The sequence below is a fragment of the Panthera pardus genome, unplaced genomic scaffold (assembly GCF_024362965.1).
Source record: "Panthera pardus isolate Hobbes unplaced genomic scaffold, ASM2436296v1 HiC_scaffold_17, whole genome shotgun sequence".
NCBI lineage: Eukaryota > Metazoa > Chordata > Mammalia > Carnivora > Felidae > Panthera > Panthera pardus.
In genome coordinates, this window is record NW_026526732.1 from 55,500,861 (window position 1) to 55,525,676 (window position 24,816).

At 40.2% G+C, this 24,816-nt stretch overlaps 1 protein-coding gene across 3 annotated transcripts in view; it reads right to left on the reverse strand.

Moving 5' to 3' along the window:
- The window catches only part of CRYBG1 (crystallin beta-gamma domain containing 1), a 190,580-nt gene that overhangs the window by 20,322 nt on the left and 145,442 nt on the right, over window positions 1–24,816 (reverse strand). For all 3 annotated transcript variants that reach the window (XM_019442999.2, XM_053904608.1, XM_053904609.1), the window contains 9 exons: window positions 22,958–23,005; window positions 22,754–22,872; window positions 20,904–21,069; window positions 17,767–17,906; window positions 10,560–10,686; window positions 6,580–6,615; window positions 5,424–5,578; window positions 4,619–4,745; window positions 4,384–4,529 (listed from right to left, as the gene is read on the reverse strand). In XM_019442999.2, coding sequence (XP_019298544.2) covers window positions 4,384–4,529; window positions 4,619–4,745; window positions 5,424–5,578; window positions 6,580–6,615; window positions 10,560–10,686; window positions 17,767–17,906; window positions 20,904–21,069; window positions 22,754–22,872; window positions 22,958–23,005 — 1,064 coding nt within the window. The remainder of the gene's footprint in view (window positions 1–4,383; window positions 4,530–4,618; window positions 4,746–5,423; window positions 5,579–6,579; window positions 6,616–10,559; window positions 10,687–17,766; window positions 17,907–20,903; window positions 21,070–22,753; window positions 22,873–22,957; window positions 23,006–24,816) is intronic.

The window sequence follows — 24,816 nt, forward strand, 5'->3', positions numbered from 1 at the left end:
TTCACTGAGGCTGAAACAAACCAACCACTTATTAAGACGTTACTTGAATTGACAGTAGTGTTGTTTTCCTTCCAAGATGCGGCCCCAGATGAATCACTGATGCATATGAGCGTAAAAAAAAAAAAAAAAAAAAAAAAAAAAGAAACAACCCTAAAACTCAGGTCTGAGATTCTCTGGTAGATCTATAACTTATACTTGAGACTCTTACGAAGAAAATTCCTTACTGTCCTTGTTTAAACAGATTCTGTACACATGAATCAACGCTTCTCTGTTTATGAGGTTGGTGGGGTGGCGGGGAGGGGGGCTGCTGCAAGCACGTGCAGGTCCCAGCCTCGTGGAAGTGGAATCCCTGCTCAGAACGTAGGGGCAGTGGGGCAAACCAGCCCTTCCATGGAAGAGAAAAGGAAAAAGAATTTAAAGCAACAGCAGTTTTAATTTTTTCAGGTGGACTCTAGAAATATTTCATTTTGTTCTCAGTTTCAAAACAACGAGCCCAGTTGCCCCCATGTGAACAAGAGCACAGTGTAGAACCTGACGCTGATCAGCAGGGCGGTGAAAGGGAGTTTCTTCTGTTTCAGTAAGAAACGGAATGCAGTTCCCAAAACCTCAACGGTCGGATTCATGAGCATCCCTTCCTGAAGGCTGGTCTCTGTTTCTGAGCTAAAAATGAATTTACCTCCCAAGGACTTTATTACCCATGTGAGAGTGAACCTCCTGCAAGACACTTCCAGAACAAGAATCTCAAAAAAGTTTTTCTGAAAAGCTTTTGAGTTCCATACTGAGAAATAAAAAACCAAACTAAAATGCTTATTTACTAATAAGAATAAAGTCATTACAATCATTTTTCTTTGAAACTATTACAAACGAATAGGCTAGTCTTCCTCCCTCATGTTGGCACACCTCAGCCTACCTGCCTCACAAGGCTCAGCTGCAATGCTACCTCTCCGGCCAAAGTCTTCCCTGTGTCCGCACTGGAAATTAATCTCTCTCTGCTCAGTAGACTCCCAGAGCCCTTAATCCCTAGGTCTTTCGTAGCAATGATTGTTTTATACAAATGCTGTGACCTCTGTGAGGACATAATATAATGCTTTGCACATAACAGACCTCAACAAATATTTGTCAGATAACCAACTAAATGACCTGTGAGGAAGCAGCTGGCCCTGGTACACACAGCCCTTCCACAACCACAGAATTTGAAAGGAAGTGGTGATGTGTACACACCTCCCTTCAACTTCCCCCAAGACCACAACTCAACTGCTATTAAAAAAAAAAAAGGAAAAAAAAAAAAAAAACAACTAAACCAGGAAATACAACTAGAAATGACTAAAAATAGAAACTTATAAAAGCAACATTTTATAAAGGAATCTAATTTCAAGCAAACAAAGACTGGGCTAAAAAAAAGAAAAAAAAAAAAAAGATTGGCTCTGGGTACAATTCTACCTGTGCTAACAGTACCGTGCACATAAATGCCCAAAGAGAATTCTAGCCAGCTTCCTGTTGCTTCCTCTGCTGGGAAGCATGACTGGACTCTGACTAATGGAACCAACACACCTGGTGAGTACCAAAATGTACAACTATTTGTCCAGACTGAATTGGTCACTGTTTTCCTTCTAAATAATTAGCTTTAAATAAAGGCAGTCTAAAATACTGTAGAACCACAGCATTATCTCAGAGAACTGCCGTACTAATACCTTTGGTCTATGGCAGATGGTAAGATGTTAGGGTTCCAGAGCAGGACACAGAAGGCACTTCCTGCTAAGAAGGAAGACCCAGAAATCCCAGATGTCACCCTATCAAGAGGGCACCACAAGCAGCAACCTACACAAGGATTTGGTGAACATGACTAACAGTAAAGCATATTACATTGTACACACATCTCAGATATCCAGGGACACTACAGGAGGGCTCCATGAAATACAAATGGGTTGAGGTTAGAATGATCCAAATAGCCTAGGTTACTCATGACGTAAAAAAACCTAACATCAGGGTGCCTGGGTGGCTCAGTTGGTCAAGTGTCCAACTCTTGGTTCGGGCTCAGGTCATGATCACAGGGTCGTGAGATTGAGCCTCGCATCGGGCTCCATGCAGAGTGTGGAGCCTGCTTAAGATTCTTTCTCTCTCTGCCCCTCACACCTGCTTGCATATGCTCTAAAATAAAATTTAAAAACAAAAAACCTAACAAACCTTTTCAACAGAACCAATGTCAAATAAATTCATATGATTATTTAAGAATACTCTCACTTATACCCAACTATAACTGATATCAACCTGGATCATAAGAATAATTGTATAACTTATTTTAATAGACACCTGTTTTGTCCATCCAGTATCTGTCCTCATTATTTCTGATGTTCCTGGGGAACAACTCACCCTGATCATATAAAAGTGGCTTCTATGGGACTGACCCTACACTACTCCAGAGTTGGGCATATAACATAGGCACGATCATCTCCTTGACTACAGTGATTGGCTCAGGCACGTACACATGTCCCAAGCCTACAGAATCAAACCGAAACCTGGAGCTTTTGTGGGAAAGAGAAGTCCTTTCCACTGGATACAGTGAGATGGAAGAACAGTAAGTAGCTAATGTACCAGATGGAAGTGGTCTGCCTAAAATGAAGCCAGCACAGAAAAAAAGCCTAGTCAAGAGACAGAGAGCAAGTTCTAATGCCAGTGTCTAAACCCTATATCCAGCCATGAATGAGGCAAAATCTTGTCCAGGACTTTTTTTTTTTTTTTAAGTTTATTTATTTTAAGGGGAGCGGGGCAGGAGGAAGAACACAAGTGGGGAAGGGGCAGAGAGAGAGAGAAATTGAGAGAGAATCCCAAGCAGGATCCATGCTCCACTCTGAGCCCAATGCAGGGCTCCATCGCACAATCCTGAGACCATGACAAAAGCCGAGATCAAGAGTCAGACGCTTAACCGACTAAGCCACCCATACCCCCTTTCCCAGGACTTTTAAGTTATGTAGGCCAATAAATTCCATTTTTATCACTTATACCAATTTAGTTTGGCTTGCAGTCATATGCATCCCCAAGAGTCTTTTCTGACCATCTTTCAATAAAAGCTTACGTTAATAAAGCATTCAATTGCTAACTCCAGGTATGCTGAAACAATTATTTTTAGGTCAAAATAATAGTGAAGAAACGAAACGGTGCAGGTGTAGATATAGGTGCTCAGGGCAGGCCACCCTAAAATCTGCCACAATGGCATAATCAGTATTATTTCAAAGTAAAGCCTGTGCAATAAAGACACTCAGACCCTCTGTCTCCCTGAAAGCAGAGATAATAAATAATAAATAATAATAAATCTCCCATGTGAAAGGTGTCCTCCCTGTACCAGGAGGTAGAGACATGCCTTCATCACCAGAGATAGGGACTTTATTTTTTTATTTTTTTTCCAACTTTTTTATTTATTTATTTATTTATTTATTTATTTATTTATTTATTTATTTATTTATTTATTTTTGGGACAGAGAGAGACAGAGCATGAACCGGGGAGGGGCAGAGAGAGAGGGAGACACAGAATCGGAAACAGGCTCCAGGCTCCGAGCCATCAGCCCAGAGCCTGACGCGGGGCTCAAACTCACGGACCGCGAGATCGTGACCTGGCTGAAGTCGGACGCTTAACCGACTGCACCACCCAGGCGCCCCGAGATAGGGACTTTAGAGCTGAGAAGACTCTATAAACAAACCTTGTTACTTTTTATCAATTTACTACATTAGACAAATTCTGTTTACAATTCCATACTAATTAAAGCTCCCAAACAAGTTTTATCCTGCCAATTCCTCACAAATGTATTGTCTTTCTAAAATATTTAAAACTCACCTGCCTCGGTCATTTCTTTGGGCCTCTGTTTCATTATTGGGCCTCCCTGAACATGTAATTAAATTTTGGTGATTTTTTTCTCCTGTTAATCTGTCTTGTGTCAATTTAATTAACAGAAGAATCTCGATGGGTAGAATAAAATTTTTCCTCCCCTACAAGGACTGTAGGAAAATCGAATGGGACTTTATCCCAACCTCAGGTTTCTAGTGTTAAGATTATTTTTTATTTGATTCCCATCATAAGAAATCCAGGGAATCTTTCCATGCAGAATGGAAGAGAAGTGGACCGGTGAATTTCTATCCTGAAACCCAAAAGTCTACTGCAATGTTACATGACACATGAAAAAAAGATTATATGAGAAAGATGTTAAAAAGCAGTTATGAAAGTATTGTGGCAGTACACATTAAATGACTGACTTAATGTTCAGTCGTTGATATGTTTATTTCCTGAGTGCCTACTCTGTCAGAGACGCTCTGTCTCTGTCAGAGACGCTATTAGTTTAATACAACGCAAAGTAAAAATGGTTAAAACCCCGGTTGGGTTATTTCACTTACACTCCACTCAGTACATTAATAGACTGGGTCTTCAATCCATATCCGGTCTCCTTTAAGTTAGCAACAATTCCTAATACGTCAATACTGGAACCTTTGGATCCAAAGTTTTTTTCACTGTACATGATCATGTGAGCATTTGAAAAATCCTATTATGAAAAAAAAATCAAAATTCAAAGGTTAGCCATTCATATTCAAAAAAGATCAAGTATTAGCCATTAGCTTTTATTTAACTTACACCTAATATAGGTCGTAATGACTGAAGTTCTCCATTGTAACCTCCCCAATCTTTCCAGTCCTTGTACTCTCCTTCTTCGAGCAAATACTGATGACCTGTAAATCCAGGCTTCTCATAAGCAACCCAACTGCAAGAGAAAAAACACGAAGGAGCAGTAATCTTCGTCAGTGTTGAAATTTTTCCCATGTATATATCAGTTTCATTCACAAATACTAACAGTTATGAAGCTAGACATAGACTCATGCATTATGACAATTGGAATTCTCCTCTAAAATTTAAGTGACTAATAGAATGGCCTCCTAAAGAATAACCTAAGAAACATACATCAATGTTCTGTAAAGGAGTGTAGGGAGTGTGTGTGTGTGTGTGTGTGTTTAATAAGAAGACTCCAAAGAACTTCAGCAAAAAAACTGGCTAAACTTTCATCAAAGCATAATTAAAATATTATATATTTTTGGCTATGTACAAGACTTTTAAGTATACACTTCTAAAGGAAATATGTAAGATACATAAACTGCAAAATATCATAAAAAATAGAAAGCAAACTAACAGTTCAACAGTTTGGAGAATAATATTAATAAGATGTAGATTTGATCAATCTGGGCCAATTTATCAGCCTCGTTCAGCTGACTGACCCCAAACCACCACCTTGATCTGCTGTGTCAACTCCAGGTCAGAGTGGACTGAGAAGAACATGTCTGAAGTTCACTCTACCACACTATCTGTAATGGTTGGGGGTGGAGCATGTATATTACTCACTAAAACGATAAAAAAGAAACTCCTCAGGTTACTCCCATCTACTTACATTCCTCTCAGAACCTTCATCGACCCCACTGACATAAATGGCAAACTGTCATCGGTTGTTCCTTCTGTTTCACCTGCTTCCGCCATAAACCTGCACATCTCTGTTTCTAGTTCCATACATTTTCCTTCAAAGAAAGGCTTTTCATAAATAACTACCTACAATAGAAGATATACCGGTAAGTATAATAAAGGTTAAAGGTTTCAACAGCTAAACTGAACGTTCAGTCATTTAATATCACTAAGCCCTAGAACACAAAATGTTCTGATCATATTTTTTAAACTAAATAACAGTATCTTGTAATTTTAAAACTATGTTTTTAATGTTTATTTATATTTGAAAGAGAGAGACAGAGCATGAGCAGGGGACTGGCAGAGAGAGGGAGACATAGCATCCAAAGCAGGCTCCAGTCTCTGAGCTGTCAGCACAGAGCCGACGTGGAACTTGAACTCATCAACCAGGAGATCATGATCTGAGCTGAAGTCAAACATTTAACTGACTGAGCCACCCAGACAGCCCTAAATTTTTATCCTGATGTGGTGCAGCCCAAAGACAAGGTTCAAAAGACAGTTAATAAATAATTGGCTTAAAAAATTGGTTTTTGTTCAATGTCTAGAACTGATATTTAGAATTTCGCTTAGGCCAAACTAAGGAACCAAGGATCCCATGTTGCTTTAAAAATGAAACAGGGGTGCCTGGCTGACTCAGTCTGTACAGCATGCGACATCTGATCTCAAGATCATGAGTTCAAGCCCCACAGTGGGCATGGAGGCTACTTAGAAAAAAAAAACAACAAGAAATATAAATGTGTCATAAATGTGCAAAGTAGAAATAGCAGAAAGAGCATGTTAGAGTAGCAGAAGGGGAGAACTTGTCTTGAAAACAAAGTTTATTCCTGAGTAACTGGCAAGCTGCAGCAGGCCCCACAACTAGTAAACACAAACACAAATTATAAACTTAACACAACAATCAACCTTTTAAGCCATGGCTACACGTACTGTTAGCCAGTGTAAGTGCTCTAGGCTGAGGGATGGCATGTAAGCTGGGACAACTTCCTTTAGCTGCGGTTATGTTTATGGAGGCGGATGTGTAAAACCACACAAGCATCACCTTCATAGAGATGGAATGGGAATAAAATGTAAAATACATATATTTTTACCTTTGGATCTGTAGGGAATTCGACTTTACGTCCACCCTGAAAAGAAAAATAATACAGTAAGAAAACCGGTTTTTCATTGATAGATTACCATATATTACCCACGGTAGTTTATGGTAAGCCATGGAACCTCCCAGTGTGAGTGCATCTGGTTTAATTTTTGTTGCGACAGTTCTGATGTCACCAACCATGCAGATGAAGAATGAGGAAGACAGTGTAGAGCAGAGGTGGTCTATAAGCTGAATTTGTGAGTTAGGTTATGTTTTTGTTATACTAATAAGCTGTGTTTGTTTGTTTGTAATTCAGAAAATGTCTCATAAAAATAGATATTTCTCATTTCTCTTAAAAAGCAGTCCTGGGGCGCCTGGGTGGTTTGGTTGGCTAAAGCATCTGACTCCTGATTTCAGCTCAGGTCAAGGTCTCACAGTTTGTGAGATTGGGCCCCCGCTTGGGATTCTCTCCCTTTTCTCAAAATAAATAAACAAACAAACAAACAAACAAAAAAAGATCGGGGCACCTGGGTGGCTCAGTCAGTTGAGCATCTGACTTCGGCTCAGGTCATGATCTCAGTTTGTGGGTTCAAGCCCTGCATTGGGCTCTGTGCTAACAGTTCAGAGCCTGAAGCCTGCTTTGGATTCTGTGTCTCCCTCGCTCTCTGCCCCTCCCCCGCTTACACTCTGTCTCTCTCTCGAAAATAAATAAAACATTTTTAAAAAGTTAAAAAAATAAATAAAATAAAGATCAAGAATCTTGGAAAATGAAAAAAAAAAAAAAAAAAAAAAAGGCAGTCCTAAGACCTGACATGTCTGGACGCAAATTCTCACAGGCAGCAACCCTCACCTTGTGCACTTACTAATTCTCCACTGGGCTTTTCCTCTAGCCAGGACTTGAGCCTGGTTTGTCTGTCTCTACCACTCAACTCAGCTCAACTCCCAGCCACCCTCACTCATGTCTAGTTGCTGCCTGGCCCCTGGAGGCGTTTGATTTTGCAACCCATGGCTTACAAAACTGTTGAGTTCACACAAGTTCACAACAGGCTCTGCAGGCCTCTTGAAATAATTAGGTGAACTGCAGATAGAATTTAAAATAGCCCAAAGGACGGGTCTGAGGGGAGTTGTTATACTTTTATAATAAACAGTTGTTGTAAGTAACCAAAAACTCACTAAAAATAAGCCACAGGAAAAGGTATTACACAGAAATAACAAACAGGGTAGGGGTTAAAATCAGCAGCGGGAAAGTCAGGAGAATATTTTCCATGAATATAGAACAGCTTTTTTTGCATTTATTTTTTAAGTTTTTATATATTTTGAAAGAGAGTGGTGGAGGGGCACAGAATGCAAGAGAGACAGAGAGACAGAGAGACAGAATATGAATGAATGAATCCCAAGCAGGGATCCTGCACTGTCAGTACAGAGCCCAATGCATGGCTTGAACTCACAAACCATGAGATCATGACCTGAGTCCAAGTCAGACACTTAATCGACTGACCACCCAGGTGCCCCTAGGACAGCTTTTTTGAAAGTGCAGCGAAAGATGCTCAAATGCACCAAACGAACTGTAATTTTAAGGAAATGTTGCTGATTTTATCACCAAACCAGAGCTTAAAGAACCTAGTGCAGTAAATAGTCCCTCGTTATCTGCATTTTCACTTTGCACAGTTACCCGCTGTCAATCGAGGTTTTAGAAGCAGATGATCTGTGGGGAATAAGCTTAGGAATTCCCTGAGCGTGCACTGATGGGTTAACAAGGCATAAAGAATTAGAAAGCCATAGGATGAACACACCCAAGTTTGAGTACACAAGATTAGGTAAACGGGGCAAAAGCCCCCAGTATAGGACAAAGGTATAGGAATAGGAAATCTCAGGATGAAAACATCCAAGATGAGGTAAACAAGATTAGGTATTCAGGGTGGAAATGCCCCCTAACTTAGTACAATAGCAGAAAGCTGCTTTACAGGAAGGCAGGACCAAATTAGGTAAACAGGTAAATAGGGCTATAGACTGCTGTGGGGTGAAGTCGCCCTGAGAGGAGCTAATTAGCAAAAGAAAGGCGCCTTGTTGACCCTGAGGTAGCAGGTTCTGTCTTTCTGGTCCCTTAGGCCAGTTTAGGTAAACAGAGGTGGGGCCTCACAGTGCTGTCAACAACCTTCTGCCCAACCACGGCCAGGATTTTGTTTGGTATTGACCCAAACCCCCAACACGGCATATCTTCAAACCCCCTTTCCCTCCAGCCCACGAGTTAATGTTCACGATTTCATTGTTTCTTTGTGCACGTCCATCACCATGTTTGTAAGCCTTCTGATCCTAATAAAAACGGAGTAAGGACCCACACTCAGGGCTCTTGTCTTCTCCCAAACATTAGCCTCTCTTGCATTTTTAATCCTGCGTTCTGCTTTCTTGCTGTACAAGAAAGAACTCCAGACCCAGGATCTACGACAATGATCCTCCTCCTGACATACTGTGTCACAGTGCCACCTATGTCACTCATCTCACTTCATCTCATTCATCACACAGGCAATGCCTCATTGTGCCTTGTCACCAGAAGGGCGATCATAGTACAATAAGATATTTTGAGAGAGAGACCACACTCACATAACCTTTGTTGCAGTAGATTATTATACTTGTTCTACTTTATTATTAGTTACTGTTAATATTAGTTAAATTAGTTACTGTGCCTAATTTACAAATTATAATTTATATTTATAAATTATATGTATAAATTATATAAATTATAATTTACAAGTTAAACTTTATCATATATACATAGGAAAAAGACATAGTTTATATAGGGTCTGGTACTATCCAAGGTTTCAGGCATCCACCAGGGGTCTTGGAAAGTATCCCCTGTGGATAAGGGGGGAGGGGGAAATACCGTAAGCACCCTCTTCAAAAGTATCTCTTTCTAATGCCATAAACTTCACAGTTTTGTAAATTATTTAAAACAGCCTTCAAAGCCTGGGACAATTCTTTCATATCTTCACGAAACTAAACTTTGTTCTTTGAAAGTGAATTTTACAAACAAATCATTTATAATGTAAAAGCATCTATAATTCAAATGAGTTTTGCGTGGAGACCAACAAACATGAGGTAATTAAACCACAGGTTTCGGCAGGAGGGGTAAAATTAACATAAAAATGATCTTCATTGGCTTCCTAATTTGTTTCAAACTAACTCAAGACAGCTGCAAATTGCAGCTTCAAAACCTTGTTCTTAACGAGAGCCTCACTCCTATGGGTAGTTGGGGAGTGCCTACTGCCGATGAGCACACACCGTGCTCGGCGTGGGGACAAGACAGGTGCAGCCTGGATCCTCCCAAGGCTTAGAGTCTAGCCGAAGAGACCAAAAGAACAAGACAAATACAGGGGGAGGCCGGAGGAAGCACAGGCTCCTTTCTAAGGCAGATTCTTGGGAGGACAACGTTCAGACATCCAGCCCCAGGGCCCCCAAAGCTGCCACCCAGCCTAGCCTCTGGTGGCTACAATGGGGGTGGTCCCCAACATGCCCTGGCCTCCCCCAGTTCCGCCCTGGCTCACGCAGAGCATCCTCTGACATCTCCATTGGACACCGTCCTGCTTGGTTGTTAAGAGCCAACTTGATTTAGCACAAAGTGCTAATTATCCCCCTTCTCTGTCACATCACCCACAAGTTGGACTTCATCTGTCCTTCCTGTTTTTCCACAAACGTTTGATCCTACATTTTCTTCACTTCTGAAACCTACCCAGGGCTGAAGCCTTGTACACACACCCACGGCTCTGCACGGCTGAGAATGCCTTGAAGGCAAAGAACATGGGCTTAGCCACATTTTTTTTCATCTACAGTGACCAGCAGGTTATCCTATTATTTCTATCGAGCAATAGGTTCCCTCTACTATAGATTTGTGTTTTTAAAAGTCTGTTTATTGCTTCAAAGTCACAGCCTGTGAACCATCAATGTCAGGCTGACAAAAAAATCACGGACTCCAAGAACATTTTGTTAGATTTTTACCATTTTCAGAGGCCGCATGGATCCAATGTATGCTTCTTCTGTATCCCAGAAGGATAAGTCGGGGTACTCGCCAGGTTCCAGGATAAAAGGCACACCCTGAAATCCAGGGTCTTCATAAATCAGCCACCTAAGCAAGTATCAAGGAGGAAAAGAGAGGACTTGTCATTTGTTTCAGTGGCACACAGGACCCCACCGAGAAGAAGGGAAAAGAACAGGACGATGTATATCCGGACCATGTACAGTTCCATTCAGATATGAGAGCAACGTTAGATTCAAGGAGGAGTATGCCGTTACATGCGCCTGTCCTTGATCTTTTACTGGTCTCCTGGTGGTTTTGTCCACTTATTTTAATTTATATTATGAATTGCTTCAGTGCAGATCTATATCACTTCAAGTAATAAAAGTAGTGATTTTGTAACACTGTATGTATTTAGAGGGGCCCAACATAGGAATCCGAAGCTTTGTTTTAAAAGGCAACATCTAGATCAGGGCGCCTGGGTGGCTCAGTCCGGTGAGTGTCCGACTTCAGCTCAGGGCATGATCTCAGGGTTTGTGGGTTCGAGCCCCGCATCGGGCTGTGTGCTGACAGCTCAGAGCCTGGAGCCTACTTCGGATTCTGTCTCCCTCTCTCTCTATACCCCTCTCCCACTCGTTCTCTCTGTCTAAAAAATAAATAAAACACTTAAAATAAAAATAAATAAATAAAAGGCAATGTCTCATTTGTAACCAAAGAATCGGATGTCCCACCTACTCATTTGTCACAGTGCCCAAAACTAACAACAGGTAACATCTACCTAGAGCTTGCAAGAAATGCCACCTGGAATATCATCCAATCCGCACAACAATGCCGTGACGAAGGAACACTCCTGTCCCCATTTTACAGAAGAGGTGAAGTAAACTGTCCAGGGCCACACAGCTGCAAGTATCAGATGCAGGGCTGATCCAAGCCAGGCTCCTAGTCATTTTTTGGTAGCAATTTTTCTCATTCCAGAAAGTGCACGTAATTCATGTGTTTTACAAGGACTCAGGATCATCACTGTGACCAGGACAGTGCACGGTGGTACCCTGGGGGCTTTGAAGGTCTGTAAGCCTGCTTGTTCCCAGGCCCAAAAGCTTTTTGAGTTCTTGAATCTGATTTTTATGGCTTGTCAATACCACACCCTCTTATCAGGCTTGTCAGCTGTCACTTCTGCTGCGGTCAGGGAAGAAGCAGCCCCACCCTCCCCTAATGTGCTAGAAACCAGGAAACCAGGAAACCAGAAAACCATGCCTGTTAGCACTGCCCCTAAAGGCTGTGCAGTCTTAACACTTTCCTAGTCCCTGGGAGGTTCTGGGAAGATGAGATAGTAGAGAAGTGACTTTTACCTAAGAGAGTTATTAATACGCCCCCTTTATACACAAATACAGAACTCTTGGTGACCACTTATCCTCTCCTAATCTTTATTAGTCTCACTAAAAGAGTCCTAGCTGGGGTATTCCAGGTACCCCAGAACACCATAACAGGGAAAAAAATGGCTGCAAATAAAATCTTTTACCAGCAAAATGGGCCTCATTCACCCTCTTTGCTTTCTTCTGGCCCAAGGCACATTTTAGATGACGGGTTTTGTTAAAGATTCCCTTGGATAAATCAGTAACTTCTCTAGACTCACTAATCATACAGGGATTTACAATCAAAATCCTACTGAAGACCTGTCAATACACACACACACACACACACACACACACACACATACATACATACACACACACACACATGTTGACAGACTGAGTGGTGTATGTGTGGGGATGAAAACTAATCCACATTGTTAGAAGTCAGGATGGTAGTTATACTGGGGGTATGTTCTAGAAATCCACAAATACTGGTTCTATTTCTTGATCTACATGATGTTTATAGTTTGAAAATTCACTCAGGTTATACACTTTTTATTGTGCATTTTTTGGTACAAATCTTGTTACATACACATCAATAAAAAATTAAGAGGAAAAAAGGCTTATCTTTTAAAAAATTAGCACTGCAAGGACCCTAACCCATTAGGAAGCAGAGGCTAAGACTGGGGTCCTTTACAGCTCCCTACATTTGAAGCATGACAGGTAAGGATGCATTACATATTTTTTAGAGCTCAAACCTCACACATGCACACCACACACTGATTTCACGCCCTAACTAAATAATGGTGGTTCATCAGAAATGTTGCTATTAGGCTAATGACTCCTCCCGACTGAATGGTGGAATTTTCTGTAAACTCCATGGATGGCTCACAAACAAGTGATGGTGAGATCCTGAAATACTGCTGACCACGGTACCCTATCACAAAGCCTTTCCTTCTGTAGTTGGAGTGAGGGGTTTTATTCATCTGATACTAAACATTTCACTTTTCTTGAAGCATGTGATTTAGTTACAGAATATGTATAGAAGGAAGGTAATTTTGGGTAAAGGGGAATTTGTAAGAAAAAAAAAAAAACTGAACACAAACTGATACACTTGAAAAGACTTCCTCAGTGAGCACGAAGGGCCTGTTAAGAAACTTAAACCCACACTTATGAATTTTGGGCAGACTCTGAAATCTGAAAACTCATACACAGAGCATGATTCATTTTTCCTAAATTCTATTCCAACAAGATATGTTATTCATGAGGCCATCGGGAGAGGGGGAAACTATCTTCAGGCAGTGTCAGTGTTATTTCAGTTTCTAAAGGCACTCTTGTTTTCCCATGTACTTAGGTAATGAGCTTTTACCTACATTATGAACAAGCAGTATAACTATAAAGTAGGAGCTTTTTAAAAAACCATAAATGTTATTATGTCAACAATATCCATTTGTATGTTTACAATGACTATGTATATATTGATTAAAAACATGTAATTATTCTTTTAGAAATACCCTTTAAAAAAATACCCTTTAGCCACACAAGAAAAATAGGTCTTCTCAGGGCACCTGGGTGGCTCAGCTGGTTGAACATCCAACTTTGGCTCAGGTCATGATCTCCCAGTTCATGGGTTTGAGTTCCGTGTTGGGCTCTGTGCTGACAGCTCACAGCCTGGAGCCTGTTTCAGAGTCTGTGTCCCCCTCTCTTTCTGCCCCTCCCCTGCTCACACTGTCTCTGTCTCTCTCAAAAATAAATAAACATTAGAAAATTTTAACAATTAAAAAAATTGGTCTTCTCTTGCTCACCTTTTTTTTTTTTTTAAGTTTATTTATTTTGAGAGAGAGAGAGAGAGAGAGAGAGAAAATCTTAAGCAGGCTCCATGCTCAGCGTGGAGCCCAACACAGGGCTTGATCCCCTGAACTGTGAGGTCATGACCTGACCGGAAATCAAGAATTGGATGCTTAATCGACTGAGCCACCCAGGCACTGGCTTGTTCACTCATCCTTAAGCCAAAAAACAGTATTTCCATCCAGATCCTAAGTCTTATCTCCAGACATGGCTACATATGAACGTTGGCTATTTACAGAAACCAACTGGAAACTCAAAAGATTAAATATGAATGTGCCGAATTTGAGATTTTTCTCAAGAGGGTGAGCTATGGCTCTCAAAGGGAAAAAGGTCCCTTTACAGTCGAGAGTTGTAGGAGGCACCAACCTAACCAGACAAACAAACTCAGCATCGTTAATGGGAAGCTGGGTAGCACCGCCTCCTTTTGTGAGGTAACAGGCAGATGTGGCACCACCTTTGTGAAGGACCCTTTCCAATCCGCATGTGACCATACCTCTAGACCCAACCCCTACTATGCAGAAAACTCAGGCAATACAGCAACAAGTCAAATGATTTGAGGAAACGCTCAGAGACGAAACCAGATTGTGGCATATTTCCTACGACAGCAGACCTAAATACTGCAGGGACTGATACTATAGGGTAAAACTGTAAAATGAGGGTATGAGAAAAACGCAAAATTCCAGAGCGAGGTTACATGTATGGAGGAGTCAGGCGGATGGGACCAGGGCTGGGGACGGTGAGTGGACACCATGCTAGGTCGGTGGTAGGCACACAGGGATCGGTCTTATTACTAGGCTTCATAATTCACACATATATATCTTCTTCTGTATATAGCAAATATTTCATAATAAAATTCATCAAAGAATATCTGGCCATTAAAAACTGTCTCTTGAGTTCAGAACAGCAGCATTTTAGTGCCAGTTATGCTAAAAATTAATCCTAAATTTGAGGAAATGACTAAAGCCAGTCTTCCTTAGTTAAACAAGGAAACAAAGAGCATTGTGGAATACATGCTCTTTATGCTCCTGATAAAGTTCCAAAATTCTTTATTAGAACTATACCCCCTCAAAAGAAATCTACCCCCTGCCAAGAAGATATACCCTCACCTCTGGGAGGATGGGTACTAGCATTAGCCAGGTATTAAAACAAAGGTTTAAAAACAAATTCTACTCAACAGAATCTGAAAGAAGATTTTAGAAATTATTCAATTTTCCAGGTAAGAATTTGGCAAGCAAAACCCTTATTTTGTGTAGGTGTAGAAGAGTTTAACCCACAGTAAATAGGTTCTGGGATAAATCTCCTAACGGAATCTAAGGAAACACTTCTCTTACGTCAGTTCAGGGGACCAGTGCACCAACAGAAGCAAAATGAGCTCAGGTACTTATTATCAGTTGAATTCTCCCAACCCATCAAGACTCCCCCTGGAGATCTATAAAAGTACTAATGACCTGTTCCCAAAGCCAGCCAACCAAGTCCAACGACCCCAACTTTGAACTGACATCCAAAGTAGCTTTCTATTATCCTAACGGCAATAGAAATGAACAGCCAAAAAAAAGAGGTCTGTCCCCACACAAGCCATCATAAACTGGATGCTACGGCAGGTTTGGGACTCCCCCTCTGTGAGACAAGTTAAACTTACTGTGAAGTAAGAGACATTACTTAGATGTAGCTCATTATGCTTCAACAGAGCCCAAGCCTGAGTCATGAAACCGTCCAGACACAGAGATTAAAATATTATGGCAGACGCCTATTTCATTCTTTTCTAAGGAAAGTGGTTGCTCTCAATTTCACATTAATACTTTGAGAAAAAAGATCTACAGATCTCTTTGATGTAGGAAAAAAATTAAAGGCGGCAAAGATGAAGACCTTTTCTTTTGTTTAGCTTCCTCCTTTTCTTCCCAACCACTAAATATAAACAAGCCCAAGGCTCAGATGGCTTCTCTACTCCCTTTGAGATCTATCCAGTGCATGACTGAAGCACCTTCTCTGTGCTGAGGACTCTTGAATTTCTATCTCTAGCCTCCCTCTGGAACCCCAGTCCCCTGTATCCAGTCACCTTCCTGTCCTCTTACTTGGATGTACAGTTGGCACGACCAGCTTCACCTCTTTACAACTGAACTCCTGTTTTCTCCATCCCAATAAATGCTGGCGTCCCAAAGCCTAGATATTTCTCAGCCCCTCACACCCCACATACAATCTGTCTGTAAATGCTGACAGTTCTACCATGAAAATGTATCCAGAATCTGACCACTTCTCACCAGCACTAAGCCACCAAAACCTCTTGCCTATATAATTGCAACTGCCTCCTAATTGGTTTCTTTGTTTCCACTCGTCTCTATTTCTTTTTTTTCATTTGAGAGAGAGAGAGAGAGAGAGAGAGAGAGAGAGAGGAAGAAAGAGCACTAGCGTGCATGCATGAGAGGGGTAGGGGTAGGGGCAGAGACAGAGGGAGAGAAAGAATTTTAAGCAGTCTCTGCACTGAGCACAAAGCCTGACAGAACTCCATCTCATGATCCTGAGATCGTGACCCGAGCTGAAATCAAGAGTTCGGATGCTTAACTGACTGAGCCACCAGGTGCCCTCCACTCTTGCCTTTTTACAGTTTATTTTCTACATAGTGGCTAGAGTGAGCTTTCTAAAGAACAAGTTAGATCAAAATGATCACCATGTCACTTGGAGTAATCTAAAATCCCTCCCCAAACCAGACAGGACATGAGGCCTCTCTCCCATCCCAGTCCTCCTAGCTCACTCGTCTCTAGCCACCTTGACCCCCTAAGTAGTTCCCCAAACACACCCAGCAGGGTTTCACAATGGCTTCCTGCCTGGGACACGCCCCCAGAGCCTCCCCTCTCAGACATCCCAAGGGCTGACTCCGTCCCTTCCTTAAAATGTCACCAGAGATCTTAACTGACCATCCTTCTAAAACAGCATTACTGCTGTTTCTCGGATTCGTGTTTCTTGTAGTATTTCCTATCTGACCCGTTACACAGGTATTGTTTTTTGCATATGCCATTGACAAAAACTTTTGAGCCTTCTCTGAATATACGAATATTTATAAATTATATATGTTATCACTGAATACATTATGAATAGAAAACATACATAACAATAAAATCTTAAAAGGAGGAGATTTTAAATGAAATGGAGGGCACCTGGGTGGCTTGGCTGGTTGACCATCTGACTCTTGATTTCGGCTCAGGTCATGAGCTCACAGATCGTGGGTTTGAGCCCCGTGTCCACTAATAGTGCAGAGCCTGCCTGGGATTCTCTCTCTCCTTCTCTCTCCACCCCTCCCCTGCTTGCTTTCTCTCTCTCAAAAATAAAGTAACATCAAAAAATGAATGCATGAAAGAAATATAGAGAAGCTTCAGCGTGTTTTCTTGCATCTCAGTGGATGTCTTTCCCATGCCCTGGGCTGTTTGCTCCACTTCAGAGACCACGACACTCGATACTCGGGACTGCCGCCTGCACTTTCTGTCCTAATTCCCCCCATCTGAGATATTCCCCACTTCCTTCAAAACACTCTTGCAGTTTCCTGCAATTTGTGAAACCAACCTCGTAAGGGCTCTGGACAGCATTGTGTGAAAATGTTCAAGGAAGTCAAGTACCATGTGTGTTGGCCTTGGAGGGCCTCCTGAAGTATCAGGAGCACATGCTTTGAATTACCTCCTTTGAATTACCATGAAGGCAAAATCTGTTACACAGCTCGGAATGAATCAGGTTCCTCTGTGATAAGGAAATCCCAACATTAAAAACGCAGTTTTTTCCTCCCCTGCACTTCCTCCAAGAAATCGTTATTGTTTAGAAGAGAGCTGAACCATAGTGACATAGGTACAAAAGAAGCAGAATTTTATGTGCCATCTGGAAAAAAAAAACCCTTTTAGTCGATCGTCACTTAACAGGACAACAAATCAGAGAGTAACTTAAGTCCTTCCAGTAGTACACTCACAAAAAAGCTTCATTAAAATTGCATCTGAAATAAAATACTCACGTGCCCCAGTGTACTTTAATGGAACAAGTCTTCTGCATGATACCGAACCCCTGCATCTCTTCAGTGTCGTCAAAGTAGGAATTTAGGAGTCCTAACCCTTCTGGTTCAGTAAATAAGTCAATCTGACTAACTCTGTAATCCTGAAGGAAGAAAAAGAAGTACGCGTATATGATAATAATTACAGCATGTACTTAACTCTACAATAAGTTCGTTATTTTTTTTAAATAATTAAAATAAACTTTAAATATACACATACATTTCACAGAGCACCTGCCATTTATCCCTTCCCTGTTTTCACCCATGACTTAATGATATGTGGTCTTTTGGGGCAGCCATGTTGCTTTGGCCATATACCTCAGCAAAGATCCCCATAAATGTTCTGGAACATATTTATTCCTCTCATCCTCACTGAAAACACTGCTTAGCTTTCCTTGGTGACAGGAGTTTTAGTTGCTCTCCTCAGAAGTGACCATCCAACTCCAGAGGCTCTAGAGTCCATAGAGGGGCTGCATTTGGAGCCTTCCTCAACTGCCGTTTTGTGCCTATGAACAAACCCCTTATGGTAACTCTCCTTGACTATGATCAAAGCTCTACGATGGTGGTTTGGTCTAAGTTGTTAAAACAAAGGTACACATTTATGACTGTGGTCACTGTTCCATGTCCTGCCCAGCAAACATACTTCAAAAGGCCTCTCTTGGCTGAGTGCCTAAGTGCTAATCAAACATTTATTGAACTCTAATCTTGCTGAGCTAGGTGAACTGAGATACAGAAGAAATGACACTTAGGTTGGCTCAGGGGAGGCTCTTTTAAACATAACCAAAAGGAACAAATTTAATGCACTAAAAAGGTGACCCTCTTAACTATGCAGTGACTTATGTTCATGTTTAAGCAACCACAATCCGTTGAAAAAAAAAATCGTAACGTATCAGGAGTCATAAGTGTCCCTACCCTTTAACATGACACCATTCAGAAAAATTCACCCTAATTAAATAAATCAGAAATTTATAAATGATTAAATGCACAAAAATGTTCATACAGCATTGTTTAAAATAGTAAAAAACTAAAAACAACCAATTCCCACAAAAAAAAGGTAAAATAAATGATGGTACATCATTTCATGGAAACCTCAAACCATATAATACATAACATGAAAAGCATTAAGTGCATTAAGTTGGCTCTTACCAGGCAAGATAGGAGGCGCCTCTTTACCAATATGCTTCACTGCCTTTATTTACCCTCCGGCTCTGGAGAGCACCTGAACCCTCACCCACCAGATTCTGACACCGTTGCACCTCACTAAGAGAGGTCACCAAAGGGAGTGTGATCTTCAGGAAAATTACATATAGAGAGAAAAAGGATTGCCAACCACAGTTTTAAGTAAAAAAAGGAAAACAGCACTGTACCTGTATCATGATTATAACTACAGAAAATGGAATATGGCCAAGATGGAGCAGGGAATTTAGAATAATTACGAGAAAATATCTCATGATGGTGGGATTGGGGTGATAGGTTGAAACATTGCTTTATTACCAGTATTATTTGAGCAATAAATAAAAAGGGCAGGTTAATTATCCCATGACTATAACATTTGATTTTTAATTTTTAAGAATATTTATTTTTGAGAGAGACAGAATGTGAGCGGGGGAGGGGCAGAGAGAAAGGGAGACGCAGAATCCGAAGCAGGTTCCAGGCTCTGAGCTATCAGCACATAGTGGGGCTCGAACTCACAAACTGTGCGATCATGACCTGAGCAGAAGTCAGACGGCTCAACCGACTGAGACATCCAGGCGCCCCTGTCTATCACATTTTAAAATGGGGTTCCTCAATGTTTTAAGGTTTATCACATTACATTCTTAAAACTATTAAAAGATAAATCACTTAGAATACCAATGATCATTGAAGTCACTCAGAAATGTTGATTTAAGAAACAAGTGATATTTCCCTCTGCCAAAAGCTGTTACTCATTCTTACTCATTCTCATTTTGTAACATTCCTTATCTCCCTACTGCACCCTAATGCCCATCTGTTACACAAATGGGGTTTTAATTTTCCACTTGGAAGATACCATTAACTACATTTTTAAAGGTAAAGAATCATCAAATTCCAACTGCCACAAAGACAGACAGATACAACTTCCTCATCAACAGATAAGGAACCAAGACATTTTACCCAGTCCCTAAAGTGACTTTAAGTACCTACTGTTCTTAAACCCACATGAAATCCCAGAGTTGAACTATCAACTGAATTATTTGGGGATTATTTATTTTTCCAAAATAAAATTCCTGTAAGCCACTCAAGGTAATCAGAACTCACACAGCAACTGGGGCACCTGGGTCGCTCACTCAGTTAAGCATCTGACTTCGGCTCAGGTCATGATCTCACGGTTTGAGGGTTCGAGCCCCACATCGGGCTCTGTGCTGACAGCTCGGAGCCTGGAGCCTGCTTCGGATTCTGTGTCTCCCTCTCTCTCTGCTCCTCCCCCACTCACGCTTTCTCTCTCTCAAAAATAAATAAGCATTAAAAAATAATAACAAAAAATAACTCACACAGCAACCAAAACACTAAGTAAAAGAAAAACTTATTCATATAGAATTCATCAAAATCAGGTTATTAAGTAAAATACATTTGGGGATGGGGGACAGGATTAAGAAATCAATCTTCCAAATTCATCATGGAAAAAAAAAAGACTAATCAATTAGAATGTTTCTTTTCTAATTCATTTCAAGTGTACAAATGTATGGAAAATATATCCATGGAGCACCAATCAACTGTTTTTCCCATTCACTTATGTCATAAAGCGAATTTTTCTCTCAAAGTAAGTATCATCCTTGGCATTCAATAAATATTTGCTGAATCAGGGGCGCCTGGGTTGCTGAGTCGGTTAAACATCTGTTAACCGGTTCAGGTGGGTTTAGCTGAGATCATGACCTCATGATTCGTGAGTTTGAGCCCCGATTAGGTCTCTGTCCTGACAGCTCAGAGCCTGGAGCCTGCTTTGGATTCTGTGTCTCCCTCTCTCTCTGCTCCTCCCCCACTCACGTCTATGTCTCAAAAATGAATAAACAAAATAAATAAATAAATAGATAGATAGATAAATATTGGCTGAATCAGTGGATTCTGGTTTTCCCATAACCTACCTGGACTACATGTCTGAGTGAACCAATCACCACAGGCTTAGCAGACTCTGCCTCCTCGTTTCCTTCCAAAGTATCTTCTATACACCAGAGACCAGAGAGTTCCAATTCTCCTTCTTCTAAGGGAATGGAGTGCCCTTCAAAATTTGGTTTCTCATACAAAATCCAACTAAGAGTAAAACACAGCAAAACTATTAGCTACACTTGATGAGGTTTTGATAACTCAAATATTCTAGCTAATAGCCTCTCTCCCCATCCACCCTGCTCTTGTCTCCCTCTCCTCCCCTTCTCTTCTCTCTCTCACAATATACACCGCAGCCAGTTATTATATATATTTTGTGGAAATTCTCCGGGAGTTAAGATGTATAAACTCTCCCTAAAACTAAACTTATTGGGCATAATTAAGCCTCTGATAATCGAAAAACCATATCAGGATCTAAAAGAACTTTTGACTGTCGATACGAACATTGTAGAGCCACTAATGTGCTACAGAATTGTCAGTTAGTGAACAGTTGTAAATGGTACTACATCAGATAAATGGACTTTTCTTATAATGCTTTTTTCTCCTTATACATGTAGAAGATATTGCTCTTAGAGGGATTTTTACTTATATTTTAGAGCCATATCAATGGGTATATTGATATAAAGTAATATATGTTAATGGAAAGCATTTTAAAATTCCCCTTCCAAACAACAAACATCCAAACACTAAGGAAAATCTCATTTAATATAGGACAGTGCTGCTCTTAGATGCTTATACTTTTAAAAGAGAAGCCAACAAAAGTTGGGGAAAAAAAAGCACTAGCATATTAAAAATAACATTGTTAGAAAATTTGTCTTTAGCCGTATTTTTAGTCGTCAAATTTAAGAACAACAGCTAATTGTAGTTTTGTAATGAATGCGTTAAATATATAGAAAAATATTAAAATATTTAAAACCTAACAGGAAAGATGTTGCATATTTAATCAAAGAGAAAACAAACAAAAACCCTAACTAGTTTTTTAGACCACAATTGTCTAAAGCCCAACCACATTTCAAAAAAGTTTATAGATAGGTACCAAAGATAAGTATTTATGCCAGATAAGTGATTTATTAAAAATGCCTTTTCTTAATTCAACTTCCTGTGTATTTCCTAGAAGCCATCAAGCTGGTAAATAATTTTTTCACCAGTTCCTTTAATCAAAACCACCTGTTGCTGAAAAGTTGAAAAATAAATTTTAGGTTAGTCATCCAAAATGTCTTTTCTTATAGGATATTTAATATTATACCCACATGACTACTGAAGTTCTTACCAATGTCTCTGAAAATTCATAAACCAGAAGTGTTCGTGTGGACTCTGATGTGCATTAGTCCCAGCAGTGTGAAATGAGGATATATGGGAAAAGAAAGCTGTACATAAATAAGGCATCACCTCTATAAATCAGAAACGTGGTTAAAAACCGTAATATCTTAGGGGCACCTGGGTGGCTCAGTCAGTTAAGCGTCCAATTTCAGCTTAGGTCATGATCTCACAGTTGGTGAGTTCAAGCCCCCCCATTGGGCTCTGTGCTGACAGCTCAGAGCCTGGAGCCTGCTTCGGATTCTGCGTCTCCCTTTCTCTCTGCCTCTCCCTGGCTTGTGCTCTGTCTCTCTCTGTCTCTCAAAAATAAATAAATGTAAAAATAAAAAATAAATAAAAAATATTTAAAAACCGTAATTTCTTACATATGAATTTCTTTTACTACTAAGACTAGTATTTTCTGCCCTTTACATTGCTAAAGGCATAATTTTAAATGAGTACTGAAGACCAAAAAGGTAATTAAAAATGTAAAACACAAACCCTCTAAGTCAGGAACCCAAAGTGCCCTTCTTACCATCCTCTGACGACCTTGACGATTACCACCGGAGAGAGGCTCCAAGAGGTACAATCCTCAATGTCACCGAAAACTTCAATGCACTCCTCAGAGACATCTGGGTCCCTGTAGATCACTACCTATAAGAAAAGGAGAGTGGCAGCACAGGATTGGACGTTATCAGACTAAAATAAAATCTAGGCTAGAAACAGAACATCGTCTTACCTTTCCAGGCCGGGGATTGATTTTATTAGGAACACTTCCTCTAAGTGTCTGTAATCAGATGAACAAAAACACAAGAAATTAAACTTTGTGTAAAAGTCTTCAGAGTTTCTCCACCCATGATCCTTTAAGTAAGATCATATTTTTGCCTCACAATTTATCAGTTTTGAAGCAGTGCACCTTGATCTGTGCCAAAGCTGTACTGAAGTGCTCTTTGAGTCTACACTATTAAATTAAGAGATCTTTTTCTCCTCTAACTGAATGTGCCATTTCAATTTCTCATTTAAACAGGTAGAATATTTCTACCAATTTAGAAAATTCAGGGCCCAAGAGCCAGACCTTATATCAGTCCACAGAATAAGAATTCAGCTAAGAAATTATAATTCAGATGATCTCTGTATAATCTCAAGAGAAATTATAAAGTATTAATTATGTATCTAGAAGAAGCTGCATCAGTTTTAAGTGTTTATATACTTACTTATCCGAATCTATAAATACTGTCTTTTCACAGTAACATCTTATCACATAACAAGTATTAGTCTACATAAAAGGGGGTTTATGGTATATACCACAAAGTATATTACACACAGTATACTGAATCCTCCCTTTTTGATGGACAAAATACATTTTTTATGACTCTAAAATTAATCATTTTCAAGACGAGCTGACAAGACCAGTAAAACCAGAAATGCATAATAAAAATAGTAATTACACATGAAAAAATATTATAAAACATGAACTACTTTCAATGCTGACCAGGATGCTTATTTTAAGGACTGCCTTTGATCTGATCACTCTTGCACCATGGCACAGGAAAGCATGCCAAAGACCACAAGAAGGCCTCAGGAGAGCATTATTAGAAATCCAAATGGCATATACTTATTTATATATACACATTAGAAGTAGATAAGCTGAAGACAAAGCCTGAAATTTAAAACAAAATTCAGGTAAGACAATAAAGACAGAATAGTTATAGAATAAACAAAGCCCAAGACCTACGGAAAAACAAAAAATAAATTTTTTTTTTTTTTTTTTTTTATTTTTGGGACAGAGAGAGACAGAGCATGAACGGGGAAGGGGCAGAGAGAGAGGGAGACACAGAATCGGAAACAGGCTCCAGGCTCCGAGCCATCAGCCCAGAGCCTGACGCGGGGCTCGAACTCACAGACCGCGAGATCGTGACCTGGCTGAAGTCGGACGCTTAACCGACTGCGCCACCCAGGCGCCCCAAAAATAAAATTTTTTAATCATAAAAAGACCTAGAGAAAGTATAAAGCACTTCGTCTGCTTCTCCTTTTTACTTGATTTGGCATGATTTTTCAAGAGATTCCAGAGGGAAACTGTGTATTCTGTTGTCAGACTCACCAGACTGCTGTCAGATAAGAGAAGTGATCAAAGAATGATTAAAAAGAGAAAATAAGGCTGGAATGAATGGGAAGTAGACCAGTGGAAATTTTGCGCTTGAGAGAAACACTCAAAAATCTTATGATTTCTGAGCGCTATGTGCTGATTCAATTTTGTTTGTTTACAGCAGTGGTTCTCAAAGCGTGGTCCCGGGGCCCTTGAAGGATCCCCAAAAACCTTTCAGGAAGTCACTGAGGTCAAAAGTGTTCTCATATTATGAGAACACTTCTTATTAAGAAGGGGGGATTTTCCTTTTCAGTCTCTTTCTCTCACAAGAGCATGGTAGAATTTTCCAGATGGTCCAGGACATGTGATGGTATAACTTCTCTGATGCCTTAATAGAAGGTGCTTGTGTGTTCTCATGACTTAAACTCTTCTTAGTATTAATTTCTTTTCTTTTTTTTTTTTTTAATATTATCGTCAATTTGGCTAAAATACAGTATAATCAGTGTGCTCCT